At 38.7% G+C, this 15,070-nt stretch overlaps 1 protein-coding gene across 5 annotated transcripts in view; it reads right to left on the bottom strand.

Annotated features, from left to right (window-relative positions):
• Nucleotides 1–15,070, bottom strand: part of tbc1d22a (TBC1 domain family, member 22a) — a 185,689-nt gene that overhangs the window by 13,360 nt on the left and 157,259 nt on the right. For 4 of the 5 annotated variants that reach the window (XM_020601293.1, XM_020601292.1, XM_020601295.1 and 1 more), the window contains one exon: nucleotides 13,351–13,446. In XM_020601293.1, coding sequence (XP_020456949.1) covers nucleotides 13,351–13,446 — 96 coding nt within the window. Of the gene's footprint in view, nucleotides 1–9,733; nucleotides 10,054–13,350; nucleotides 13,447–15,070 lie in introns of those variants that run through there. The other variant, XM_020601296.1, reaches the window with a different exon arrangement.

Below are 15,070 nucleotides of genomic sequence, written 5' to 3'. Positions count from 1 at the left end.
ACCGTTTTTGTGCCTTTGCATGGGAATGTATAAAATAAAAACTGTGTGGAAATAATGTACACTCCCATACATAAAATAAAAATACAATTAAAATTCTGTCTAGTTTTTGGATGCTACATGTTTGGATGTTTTCCAAAATTATTGTTTACTTCAGTTAGATTTGTATTAATGTTATGACATAAATGTGATCCTGCATTCTCAATCTTGTTCAAAATATTTAGCTCATCAGAACTAAACAATCTTTATTATTAGCAAGTAAATAACTCACACGACAAAATGCCTTTGTGGTTTACATCTGAAGGCTTCTGGTTTTGTAGACGATGTAAAAAGATGACAATGTAGAAGATGATGTAGTTTACATCATCATCTTTATCTTCTACATGTAGAAGCCATAGTCTACATTATTACTAGGAAACAGGAAGTGATTGGGGGGGGCCAGGTGCAGTTAAGAGCAGTTTATGGTGTTTCTTTTAAGTCTCACTACACCCTCTATTGGCTGAAAAGAAATTAGGTAGAGTAGCTTTAAATCTGAGACAGAGCAGGATTTTGCAACACCGAACTTAATCTGCTGTTACAGTGGGAGGAGACATGTCTGGCACTTAAACATTTGACATGAAAACTACCTGTATTTTCATAGACTGGATTTTTTTCACAAGGGAGAGGGAGTTGAAGTAATTATAAGATTTTTTTACGCAAGTAATTGGCCTTTTTTCTTTATTTGGAAAAAACATATTATAAACAAACCTTTATTCCAAGCAAAAAAAGTGTGACAAATAAAGCACAAAGTGGGAATTACTGTGATAGCCACACTACAAAATGGGGAAAATGCAGATAGCTGCACAATCACTAGAGTTTCTTCACCAAAAAAAAATGAGGGGAATTCAAATTTTAGTTATAAGGGGTTCCTTACACTGCAGAGGTTCCTTGCAGATGAGGTTCATTTTGTTTTATTGTAAGTTCAGAATAGTGAAACAATTCAATAATGTTTAGGATCCATGCAAGATGCCCCTCTTGTGGCCTGTTTTGACCTCCACAGCATGAAGATGGATTAGTAGGAGGAGGGAAATTTAACATGTGCTCTCACATCTTTATAAATCAACAATAGGAACTAATTGTTATGCTCCAGGAGAAGGACCAACCACCACCTAATCAAGTGCTGCTTCAAGTATTACATTTGTTAGGCAACACACCCAGACAAAGATACACACGACATACATATGAGTGCAGTCAAGCCTACTCTGCCACATAAGTACACACCTATTGTGACTGAGGAGCTTCATTAAAAGCATATTTCTATGTTCTAACCATCTGCTGGCTATCACTTCTGCTGGGCTAATGACTTTAATACGGTGTAATTGCATACATCTCCCTGTCAGGGGGGAATGCTGCTCTCTTTCCACTCCACACAGGTGGCAACACTCCATGCTGAGAGGCCACAAGTGCCTGTGTGAATGGGAGTGTATATTTGCATGAGAGAAAAGGGGAATCTGCACAGTCTATGAAATTCAACGTGCATTTACCATGTGTTTGGTGGCAGTGAAGGCTGTGTATGCAATTAAAAATGAAAGAGATGTAAAATAATGTGTGGTGTGGTGCAAAGACTATGCATTTATGTGTGGCTGTGAAGTAGGAAGACAGAAAAAGAGTATGTGTGTGGGTGCTTGTAGTTATTCATCCATGAATATCCACTTATCCCACAATGCTAACAAACACATTGATCCACCACTACTGTATACTGTAAGCTATGCAAAAAAAGGCAATTAGCTTTCCATCTCCCACGCTTGAAAGGCTTAAAGTGGTTAATGGCTGCTGATACTGAGGGGAAAGCAGATTGTCAATAGAGTCAGTGATATGGCTTTTCTTCAAAAAGAGAATGGGACAATGTAATGGTTACATGGTGAGCCAAAGCTACTGACAAGTGAGATTTATTCACTGTGTTTATAGTTATTGTTTTAACCTGCCTCTAACTGAGGTGGGCTGATTTAATGCAGTCTATCCTCATCTCCTCCTCACATTTATAAAGCCACACATGTTCATTGTAGAACCTTCCACATTGGTGTGACAGTGTTGCTGATTCACTCTGTTGTAAACAGCAAAACCTAAAGCTGGTATGGAGTAAATAACACAAAAGCCACACAATAACTTGAAGCACCAATTAATATGAAAACATTACATTTCACAATATATTTTACTTGGAAAGTTTAGACTTGGATGAACCTGTTATGGATGTCAGTTATAAAGGACTATTAGTGATAACAACTTAAGCTCCAATAGAGTGTGAGGGAAATATTTCTTAAAATACTATTAATACACTGACTGAGGCTATCAGCTGTTATGGTGTTTTCATTTTAACTCCTATGCAGAGAATGAACACACATACACCTGCATATAAACACAGATAAAAGGCACAATTAAAGACCACTCTTCCTGAGAACCAAATAGTCTATTTGCAGACAGAATGAGACGGTGCTAAGTGATGTGAGCACAATGAGTGCCCAAAGTCATGCGAGGTGCCTTGTTGTCTTTCCTGCAGTGTCAACTATAGCTCCCAGCAATGAGTAGCCAAAGCCCTGGAGAAATTAATGAGGGAGAGATGACAGGTGTGGTGCACAAAAACATACCAGCAGACACACATTTGTGGCTAAAAACAGCTATCGTCTGTAGTAACTGTTGTATTTCTTTGACATGTATCATTCCACCTCCGACCTCCTACAACCAAAACATCTACATGAACACACACACACGTAGAGATGCAGCTGCACACACAAAGCCTGTCACCTACAAGCACAAACACTCCAGGTTGCTACTGCTGGTAATGGTGTTCTGCAGCACCCCAAGGTGTAATGGGCGTAGGCACTGCTCTGTCGGGGCCATTAGCTTGCTGTAGTTTGTATAATTACACAAAATGGGCACTCTGGCAAACAGTAGCTGCTAATGCAGGAGTGGGGGACTGTAGCATGTGGAGGTAAGAGCTGACATAGGATGGTGCAGCCAAGTTGCCTTGTAAAGAGGTTGGTTGGTAAAAAGCCCAGCAGATTAAAATGTTGTTTCTATAGATAATGTGGCATTTCTGCTGTTAAGTAAACATGTTAAGGGGACCGTTAGTTGTTTGTTTTACCATCTGGAGATGGTAAGTCAGTTACATACCTGTTGTTTGTTTGTGGGAACTAATAAATAAATTAAAACTAAAAAAAGAAAGTAAATGGGTATTCTTCCATGAGAAAAAGATGTTGGATATCTGTATACTCAAAAAAATCGTGGTTACAGTTAGCAGGCTTTAGCCTTGTACCCATTCTGTACTGGTCAAAGAACTTCATAACCTTCATAAAAGTGCACCCAGAATCGATCTAGTACTAAAACAGTAGTCTGTGCTTCTGCATAGTGAACCATTTAGTGATAGATCACTGCTCAATTAGTTTCACTTTTCAGCATGTATAAATTCAAAGTTCAAGAGCAGTCAACATTTAACCATTTGCTTCCTGAACATGAACCATTGCCACCTAAAATCATGCAAAACATTTTTGTTTTGCACTGTTTTATGAGCCAACCGACCGAATTAAATTTATGCTCTATATCTATGCTTAGAGTACCATGTTACCTACTGCTCCATAAAACTGGCAATAGTTCAGTTCAATGGGCTTTACGCTCAGATATACTCAAACATACTAGAAAGTTACTTTCCGCTTTTCCCATTAGGGGTCGCCACAGCGAACCGTCACACTGACGGCTCGCATGTTGACATTTGGCACGTGTTTTACGCCGGATGCCCTTCCTGACGCAACCCTGATTCGAACCTGGGCCGCAGCGGCGAGAGCACTGTGCCTTAACCACTAGTCTACCAGGGATGGCTCCAAACATACTAAACTTTGCAAGAGAAAAATACTGACAGTATAAGTCCAGCCTTCACCCACTGCCAAGCTCAGAGAGATTAATGCCAATCTAATCAAGAGTTCACAGCCCGTGAAACCACCCAGACGACCAAAAGGGAGGACTCAAGATGCAGACCCAGGTGCTAGTGAAAAAGGTGGTTTAATGGAGAACACAAACAAAGTAACTGAGTGAATAGTACATAACCAGGGTAGGGCAGTGATGGCTGAGGAGACCAGGACAAGCAGGTGAGTAGACAGAATAACGGAACCAGGAGAGTCGGAGGACCAGGACGGACAGGTGAAAAGACAGTAACCAGGAGGATTAGCGAATGCCGTCAGGGAAGCTGAGTAACGAACGCCGTCCGGGAAGCAAGGTAGGGAACGTTCCAAAATCTGATGCACAGGAACTGTCAGCACTGAAATCAAGTAACGCACGTGTACACACATTTACATTTATTTATATATAAGTAATGCTCTGGCGATAACAGAGCGTCTGCCCGAGGTTTACATAAGGAAGGGCGGTAATCAAAGGAATGCGCCTCAGCTGTGTGCTTCAACCAACGAGTCACTGATTACCGGATGCGACACAGCTGAGGCACCGATCCCGCAGGATGAGAGAGAGAAAGGAGAAAGAGAGGCAGGTCTCGCCGAGCGGACCTGACAAGCATTTAAATTTAAAATTCAATATTCATGTCTCAGTTCATAGCCCGGTCATTCCTCAAATCTCCATTGTTCTCCAGCAGCGGAGAGACCCAGCCCGCGGGAGAAGAGAGAGAAAGGAGAAAGAGAGGCAGGTCTCGCCGAGCGGACCTGACAAGCATTTAAATTTAAAATTCAATATTCATGTCTCAGTTCATAGCCCGGTCATTCCTCAAATCTCCATTGTTCTCTTTCTTAAAAATCTTTTCTTCCCTCTCCTCCTGTTGCTGTAGTATGTTTAATCCTCACAAGTGGGTCAATATTGCTGTTTATTTGGCATTTTTGTGTCTTACCTGAGTTGTGCAGAGGGGCATGCATTTGGCTTTTGGGCTGACAGAACAACTCCTGTTATTCTGTTGTCAAAAGGTGAAAAAGCCATTAAACTCTTCTCTGACTCTTCCTAACTTAATTTTCCTCTTTCTTGTGGATAAACCTCAGCCAATGATAATGTAATGACACTCACATGACAAGCTAATCACCCCACACACACAACTGCCTTGTAGTAATAAACTCCTGACTCCTGACTATGGCAAACTTGTGCTTTTATGCATTAATCAACAGAACACACCTTAGCTGCAACTAATATGCAACTGTGTGTGTGTGCACATATTTTAGCACAGAAATGCACTTACTGTACGTCTACCTGATGCCACACCATGACAGATCACTACAGACTTTCAAAGGAGCTCTAGTCATCAAAATCATACACCATAATGATTCAGCACAAGTTCGCCTTAGAGCAAACTTTAGCTGCCAGTGATGGAGAGCAAGTACAGTAGGTGGAAGGAGTGCAATGAAAGGAGCATGTCACTGAATTAAAGGCAGGATGGGGTGGACGGCTACATAATTACTTTCACTATATTAAGTCCTCTGTTTTCCTCTCATTTTTTCTCTTCTCCTTTTGTTCTGGCACAAATAGATTCATATGCTACATCAGGCGCAGCACTCAGTCAATGGGGTGATTATTAAAAGTTGTTTACTGGGGGTGGCCTTGTCTCATTTTCAACAGTATTAACTACAGTGCCATCCATCAGAGAAGCTGCAAACCCCTAAGAGGGTCTGCTCAATACAAGCCAAGTTTGGGGAAAAAACTTCAGGAGGAGAAAATGAGGATCTCTTGTCATGATAAATGGGTGAAATGTAAAAAATGAATCAGAGGAGGGACCCAGCTCTTTACTAGAAGTTGCAAGGTGGTGATCTTAATGGGGATTTGCTATTGGTCATGCACACACATAAAGGTAAAACATATTAAGGGGAGCAGGCACATACAATGAAGCAACTCACCAGAGTCTTCACATACAGTAACAAACATGCCCAACATGTGATGGTAGACACAAAAACTCAAACTAGTAGCAATGAAACAACAACTATACCCTGGAAAAACTGTCCACATTTTACAAAAAAATTATAAAATTATTTTCCTAATATTTCTTAGTTGTCTTTTCTAAAAGGCACTGCTACAGTTAGTTATATAATGCAGGAGATCTGTATACATCTTATACAAGCTTATAATGCTCAGTTTTTTCTGGTTAATGTCTTTTCACACTATCATTATCATCAAACAATAGAAATAGAAATTTGCATAAAGAATGCATTACAGGATATACAGAGAAAATGCTGTTCCAGTAAAAGGCCCTATGGACTTTACTGTTTGCAATACTCTGCAGCATTTGTGTTGGCAGAGTGAAACATCTAGAGTGACCAGATGTCCAGATTAAATAGTGAGAGTTCTAATTTTCAAGCCTTCATCCTGGCAGCAAGACAGGGATGCACTTTGTTCTGATAATTAGATTGAATGCATTTCAGTTTTGTTTTTCCAAAAATACACTTTAAAAAGGCACATAAACATAAGGACACTTATACTATGTGCAAAACATCAACATATTTTTCTACTGATATAACCTAAAAGTTAACTGCATGTCAGCAGCAACACTTGCTGTTATTATTTTATTCCACCCAAACTCGAGAAAAGTGGCTAGCTAACATTTACCAAAAAGTGGGACTGAAACCTTCCAATGATTTGAGGTTTTTGTCTTTTCTACAATTCAAGGATGAATCCTAAACAAAGTAGTACTCCCAGTCACGGTGATTGAAATAGTGCTGACATTTCCAGAACACTTAGGTTCCTCTGGGGTGCCCTCCTTCCCTTTATTGCCAAGGCTGCCTAATCCATGGTGTCTTCCACATTCAACTGATCTGAGGACAGACGCTGACATTTACAAAAGGTCCACTGTTTTTCACACACCATTAATTAAAATGAAAACAAATCTTTGTCTCCCTCTTTCACTTTCTTTCCTCGCTACAGCTCTCCTCCTCGTCTTGGGAAAAATGTGTAGTGACAGTGAGATTCGATTTCCACAGAACTAATAGGTTTGAATTCACATAAACACTTGAGTTCACATTAACAATCACGATAGGGATCCTCATGGCAGAGGCTATTCAGCGACACTTACTAATGTAATTTCAGGGAAACAGTATTAGATGGCCAGGAACAAGAGTTTACGCTAACAGTCATGAAATCCATGCTGACAAATAATGGACTTGACTATTCGTGAATGGACACGTGAGCATGTCCTTATAAGTATGGGGATTTTACATTAAATGCTGCTTGAAATATATGTGTTTCTGTGGGGAAATTGTGTAATGGGTCATCCAGGATATACGGGTGTCCTAAAGCATTAAACATATACATGTCAACAGAGGTTGTACATGTCAGTGTACATTAGAGATACAGATATAGTGCATGTTGAGAATGTAGTGTGTACATATAGTACAGTATGTGTGTGCCTTTTCAAAATGTGGTTGTTGGTGCAGAGGATCAAGAAAAACATCCATAATTCCACTGCCAACTTTAAAGCATATGAGCTTAGGTTGTAACAGTTCTGCAGTGGTCATGGTGGTTTCTGCAGGTTGCACAGACTAATGGGAACTGTGCTGACAGTGCTGGGCTTTCAGAAAAACAATGTGCAACAAGACCTGCTGCATAATATCTCTATGTAGCTCTGTGAAATCTGTATGTGTATATGAAGGTGAATGTGTGTGACACTGAATGCATGAATGTGTGAATAAAACAACACAGTATAAAAGAAAATTGCGTATATTTTTGTGTGTGGCTTTGAGTTACAAAAAGTGTGTGGAAATGTGTGTGTGTGTGTGCACACACACATGTACTAACTTATCCATGCAGTCCAGGCCTGAAGTTAGTAGTACCATGCTAGCTGAAGTGTAACGGTGGAAGGCAGATTGCTTGGGGAGTGCCATACTCCTCCTGCTTTTCATTTAGCAGCTTAACCAATCCAATCCCACAACCAAAGGACGAGATTCACAGTTACTCTCCTTACTATGTATGATAACAATGCATGAATTATCCTTTTAAATTACTTTCTGCATGCATTTTTGAATTAAAACTATTAAAGTGAATCAATCATTCGTGTTCCCTCTCAGGACCCAAAGCATGTCACTCACCAGCAGTTTGTCATACACTACTGCTCCTTGTGTGCTACTTTTTACATTAAAAACAACTGCCACACACTTTTCTACCGAGTGACAACACTGCAGTGACTGAACAGATTTACAGTGTTAAAAACCAAATTAATGTCATAAGGAAGAACCTTTCAATCTAATATCTACATAGCTTTGAGAAGTGGTGACATACAGTAGATTCAGAAAGTTGTCAGGCTCATTTAAAATTGATTCAATTATTTTGTCTTCCTCATCAATCTTCACACAATCCTCCATAAAGATAAAGTGAAAACAAATTTTTGGAGTGTTTTGTTAATTTATTAAAAATTTAAGATATATCTCAGATGTTATGGTACTTGCAATTGAACTCTGGTGTATCCTACTTTTATGAATAGTCATTGAGATGCTTCTACAACTTAGAGATTAGAGTCCACCTGTACTAATTTAATTTACTGAATACAATTAGGAAAGACACACACCTGTTTATAGAAGGTCTCTAAGTTGGTGTACGTCAGAGTGAAAACAAAGCCATAAGGTCAAGAGAACTGTCCACAGACCTGCGAGACAGGACTGTGTCAAGACATACAGTATCTGGGGAAGGATACAAGAGAATTTCTGCAGCACTGAAAGTGCCCAAGAGCATGGTAGCCATTTTCAGATGGAAGAGATTTGGAATCACCAACCATCTTCATAGATCTAGTCACCCAGCCAAACTGAATAAAGGTAACCAAGAACCCAAGTTAAATACTGCATCATATGCAGCTGAATCCATTTTAAGACGAGTCTGAAATGTAAAAAAATAAAACAAATTTAAAATTCTCTGAATCTTCTCCACTCTATATGGCAAAGTACTATGATTTCAAATCAGGATATTAGTAATAATTGTATTTCAGGAACAAACAGTTTCCTAATTCAACAAAGTACAAATCAATCAAAACACTGATTATAGCTATAAAACAAAACAACAAGCTGTTAATGTTGTTGTGTGCTAACTAGCTGCTACAAGTCTAGTTTGCCTCCAGGCCTGCATAAATTAGAGTAGCAATGTGTAATAATAAGTAGATGGATGAGAACAGGTTAGAAAACTTTATTATATTGCTGGAAGCGTGAGTTGTTTGTGTGCATACATGTTCTGTTCTAGAAAACGACAAAATGAAAAAAGATGTTTGACATGAAGGGAGAGGGATGCTGTGTAAAAAGATGTAAAGATGAGTTGTTCAACAGGTCCTTAAACCACCAAAGCTGAAAAGTAAAGAAATCTTGACGATTCTCTTATCCCACAATTACTAATTTGTGTCAGAAAAATACTTAGTACGTTGCATTATACTGTATTTGGTAGCTCAATTTGTAACAGTGGTCTATGTCTATGTCTATGTCTAAAAATAAACAAATAAGGTGATGAAAACCCATTTGCTGTATACTGGGTGGTGGAAAATTCCAGGGTGACATTTGCCTGCATTTGTTTATGAGTATGTGTGTGCACCTGTGAGAGTGACTTCTTTTAAAAAAATTTCTTGCACTCTGACAAGTAAATATTTAACAATTTTAATGCAAGACTGGACACACTGTAACTACACAAAGGTTAGCAAATCTTTTCTGGGCAAACTGCTCAAAATGCTGCAGAATTTAATTTAAAACCTGTATAACCACCTTACGTTCAATCTATAATGGAATACAACAAATAGTCCTGTTTGAGTGTGACCGCAAGTGAGAGAAAAGGGGAGAGAGGGTAGAAGAGTATGAAAGTACAGACAAGCCACTTGATGTCTCGTTTGACAGTCTCCAGTGTCTCACTCACTGGGTGAATCAGGCTTAATCAGCTGGCCTCCATCTAAATCTCAGGTGCTTTAGCACCGTAACCTTGCATGTGGTGTTGCTTTTGAAGATTTCTATTGATTTATTACATGCTGGGAGTCACAGAAAAGATGGAGCAGAGGGCTTGAATGTCAATGTTAGAAGCACACATTATGCAGTTTTAGACCCCTTGTATTAGGTGCGATTGTCTTTTCTTCAATGTAAATACCTGAGGGAAGCTACAGTAAAAGTCAGATGTGCAGAACCTCTGAAGTGCAGTCATTCAAGGTTCAAGGAGTTTATTGTCAATTCACCATATGCGCAGGACATACAGAAAATTGAAATGCCATTTCTCTCTCACCTAGTATTAGGTGCCATAACATTTAGGAACTAAAACAGAATAAAGTAGAATAAAAATAGAATAGCATAGAATAGAATAAGAACTGGATTGACAGAATTAGGAGAAATCTAAACGGTACAGTCAATAAGCTGTGACTCAAAACTGTGTACAGTCAGTGACCGTAGTGCAAAACAATAATAGGAGATTGTCAGATGGTTCAGCATCACCAGGGCGTTGGTGATGAGGTGAAAATAGCATATGAGGTATACATGGACAGTACTGCAAATGACCAACAGCAGCAGATATCCAAAAAAAAAAAAAAAAAAAAGTGCCAACACAGACTGGAATGCAGACATACTTTAAAGATATAAACATAAAGCATAGCACACTGCATGCTTTCATATCCATGGGTTACTGATTGTGATGATGTGTACATATATTTTTAATATTGGTAAATTCATCTTAGTTGTCCTGTTGTGTAGAAAACCTACATTTAAACAGCCCACCAGACTGTTGCCATAGAGGCACTCATGGCCTACATGCCTTCCCTTTACCTCACCAGTCATTAAGTGTGAGGTTCCAAAGTCATCGTGAGTGAATTAGTAGATGACATTAGACAGCCGCCAGAAGGTGACTTTGGTTGCTAGCTCACTGGGGGGCTTGGTTTCTTAAACAGTAGCAACCCAGTGTAATGTCATCACGTACAAGCATCATCTCTGCTCTCTAGCTGCTTTTTGTGCTCAGTTTTTCAGTTATCTCTTCTGTCTTCTTTTAGATTTCCACTGCCCTTGTTTTTCTTTTTACCTCTTAGTTCTTAACTTTACTCATTATTGTTTCACTTGACATTTGATGTGTTTCGAGACCTGTAATTTGTGCTGCCTTCTTACAGCCACAATTGAAGAAGAAAGGAAAAAAGATAGAAGAAAGATAAATGATCAGATGTCAGGCAATGCAACCAGATGTGGTTCACTGAGCTGAGTCTAGTTGAAATTTAACTCACTACAGATCATATAATGTGTGTCCAGATAGTGATTATCAAACTATCAGTAGCCTACAGTGCTATCTGCCCCCCTTTACTAATTATCTGACTTTTTTTTTTTTTTTTGCATTTTCACCTGCCTGTGACAAAATGTGCCACATTCCTCGTCTTTTACCAACTTGTAAAAGTTATTTTCTAGTTTGAGACATGCTGCTATGATTAAATACATGTAAAATAAACAAAATGATTCAGTCAGTTAGTCACATTAAGCCGAGATCTCAGAATCAGACCCTGAAGAGAAATGTCTCATGGTCAGTATAGTCATTAGTTGACAGAATATGAGACTGTTGTTGTGTGGTGCAGTACCTTTGATCTTCACATTATCAAACCTCTTGTATTCTATTTTTCTGGAATGAACTCTTAGTGAAGCCAGCAGCAATGTTAAATTTGCTGTCTGCCATATTTAATTGGTGTACAAAGTCCTAATATGTCATCAGATGCCAATATGGTCAGTATTTTGATATGCTTTTTTGAAATGATCAGTTAAAGGTTTGTGCTGCTTTTACCATGAATGAAATGACTCACCCATACTGTGAGGCTATTGTAACAGGCTATTTTAACTGAGATAGCAGAGTAGTCCTCTCCCAGCAACCACCACCATTTGGACTGACATTTCATGTCATGCTTTACCTGTGAATTCTTTTTATAATGTCTATCTGAAGCTAATGTTTAGTGTAAAAATACTTAAAGCGTTTTGAGACTGTGCAAATCTACACTACCATGTTGTGCCTTTTTATTCTTTTAAGGGCCTCCTTGTTTTGTTTTTGTCTGTCTTTTAGTGTTTACAGTACCCACTGATTCAGCTTTGTCCCCATTCCCTTACAAGCATGCACATTTATACACACAAATTTAAGAGCCCTTTTTTCTCAACTCCACATAGTTTTACCAACTGGCTGATGCCTTCCCATGCAGACTATCAAATGGTCTGCCAAGGGCAAAGTATCCATCCTCATGAAGATGAGGCAAAAAGAAGAGGCAGGAGAGTTGTAATAAAAAGGGAGCATGAGGAGTAGGAGAGCAAGAACACAAACTTTAGAGCAGTGGAGGGAAAAAAAGAAAAGTTTGTTATGATGAGACACACTTTTGTGTAATGGTGTGCCTCTGCTGTTTTTCCAAGGACAGTTTTATTCCAAGAAGTGTTACAGACTGGGCTGCGGTTTTCACACAGCTCAGGCTTAAATGTAAAGACCACTATGCTACGGCTTGATTAGAGTCCACCTGTGCTATGTCATGGTTTTAAAATAAATAAAAGCCAAACTGCCTTGAAGAGTTGATACTTTTTTTTTTTAGATAACACTAGATGTGTGTACTTGGTGCTCATTTCTGTACAGTAAGAGTTTCCAGAGAACATCTGTTAAAAGTATGGCTTAGTTCAAATGTAGTAACTTTCATTAAAAAAACAACACTTAGAATACAGTTTAGATTCATCAAAAATGCTCTTAAGTGACCTTCCCTGCACTTGCACTTGTTAACAAGCCTCATTTGAAACAGAGCATAAATTCTTAAAGCATGTCAGGACAAATTTGAAAATAGCAATTTCCCACAGTGAGAATACAGAATAAATTGCTATGTACGAGACTATGCATAACAGCAGTCCTTCTGAATTTTTCTGAATTTTACATATTAAAATTACTGTAGAGTTTTTCCTCATTTGAATGGGGGGGACGGACGGACTACCTCTGCTGTTTTACCTTCTGTTATCTTATATGTAAATCTGCTGCTAACAGTTTTTTTTTTGCCAGGATATCTGCTGCTGTTGGTCATTTGCAGTACTGTCCATGTATACCTCATATGCTATTTTCACCTCATCACCAACACCCTGGTGATGCTGAACCATCTGACAATCTCCTATTATTGTTTTGCACTACGGTCACTGACTGTACATGGTTTTGAGTCACAGCTTAACAGCTTATTGGCTGGAGCGTTTAGATTTCTCCTAATTCTGTCAATCCAGTTCTTATTCTATTCTATTTTCATTCTACTTTATTCTATTTTAGTTCCTAAATGTTATGGCACCTAATACTAGGTGAGAGAGAAACAGTATTTCGATTTTCTGTATGTCCTGCACATATGGTGAATTGACAATAAAATCCTTGAACCTTGAACCTAAAGGTTTATTGCACCTCCGTGTCTTCTGTGCACATTACCTGAAAATCTTTCTCTTCTAGAATCTCTTTCCTCCACCTCACCAGGAAGGCCGCGCACACGTAGAGGTGGAAATGGGAGAAACCCTCTGGTTCAGCCTAGAGAGAGAGAGAGAGAGAGAGAGAGAGAGAGAGAGATGAACATGTCAAGCATAGACGCCGATTTACACCAAGCTTTTCACAGCCATACAACAAATGACACTGCCATCAGGGCTGTGTTACATTGTTCAAATAGGAGCATAAGAGAGAAAATAACCTAGTGTGTTCAGAACAGCTCTAGCCTTTCATCACATTTCATTTTAAAAGTTTTAGAATCATTTTCTGTTGTATACACAAAAAGAGGGAAAAAACCAGAATAAGAAATACTTTTCTGTCACAATCCAGGGCAACAAACAAAAAAAGATACAAATCCCCTTTACTTTGTTTGGCTTTTTATTTCAGTCCCTAGTTATGTTTGGCAGCTCACTTTTTTATGGCTCGGCAATGAACGGGGAATTAAAAAAAGAGAAACAAAGGATGAGATGTTCCCTATTCTATTCATTTTTTTCCAGAACCCTATCACAAGGAGGATAATTAGCAAGGCGTATGAATACAAGTGATAAGTCACTTGCATTCCAATATACAGTATGTTCCCTTAAAGGCGGGGCACAGTACCCAGTGTGCATCTTAATGCGTCAGCTTTTTGGAAATGGCATGTTTGTTGTAGGGTTTAGTTCACCATACTGTATATGCTATTTCAGCTTGAAATTTGTGAAATTAAAGTGTGGAATTACACTCATCAGTCTCTGTGTGGACTACCCAGATGTACAGTACATGAGTGGAGAAAACACACACACAAATACACTCACATTCTTAATAACAGTATAAATTCAGGAATTATTCTGCAAATGTGCTCTCTGATGTATCTACTTTAACACTAAAATCTTAAAACTCAGGCATCATTTAGTTTTTAGGAAACAAACTTGCACACAAACAAAAACAAATTCTATATTACACTGAAGTCTCTTTGCTTAAGGAAATGCAAATATTACAATAATTCATCCATGGTTTGAACATTTATGTAATTCACACAATTTCAATTAGACAATAATTACTCTTTTCCACTTTGTCTAGGTATGGTAACCAACTGCACCATTGCTCTTTAACCACCATATTCATTTGTGTATAACAGTGAGCCATAACTGTGGAATTAACTGCAGGAATTAACATAAACTGCCTTCTGCTGTGATAATTGAATTTCCCTCCAGGAATGAAGAGTGGAACAACCAAATTAATAGTGGACAGACAAATTTGCTGTTTGGGTTTCCTCTTACTTTACCTTCTACTCAGTTAAACCAATTTCAGAATTTCCCAACTTGTGTGAGAGTGAGAGAGTAGGACAGAGAGAAAGCGAGAGAGTATAGAGTGTGGTGAGGAAGGAAAAAAAGAGGCATTTTTGAACAGCGAAGCATATCGTGATATGAGTTGTAAACTGGCAGGTGATTGCTTTATTGGTCTAACCTTGCAGCTCCAAACCAAACAACTGAAGCAGGCACACAAACACAGGTGAGTATATAAGTGGTATACTGGATCACAGTGCTTATCAGTCCCCAAAGGATCACTACATTTTAATTTCCTTTCTTCTTTGAGGTTGTATGTGTGTGAATTCATGTTTGAGGACACCGCTGAACTCCTAGGGACCGTAAAACTCTGAAATCCACTTTATTTCTCTTCTTACACTCTT

This window comes from Monopterus albus, unplaced genomic scaffold (genome assembly GCF_001952655.1).
Source record: "Monopterus albus unplaced genomic scaffold, M_albus_1.0 scaffold51.1, whole genome shotgun sequence".
Classification (NCBI taxonomy): Eukaryota; Metazoa; Chordata; class Actinopteri; order Synbranchiformes; family Synbranchidae; genus Monopterus; species Monopterus albus.
Note: the sequence above shows the minus strand (reverse complement) of the source record. Positions and strands in the feature narration are given on the sequence as shown.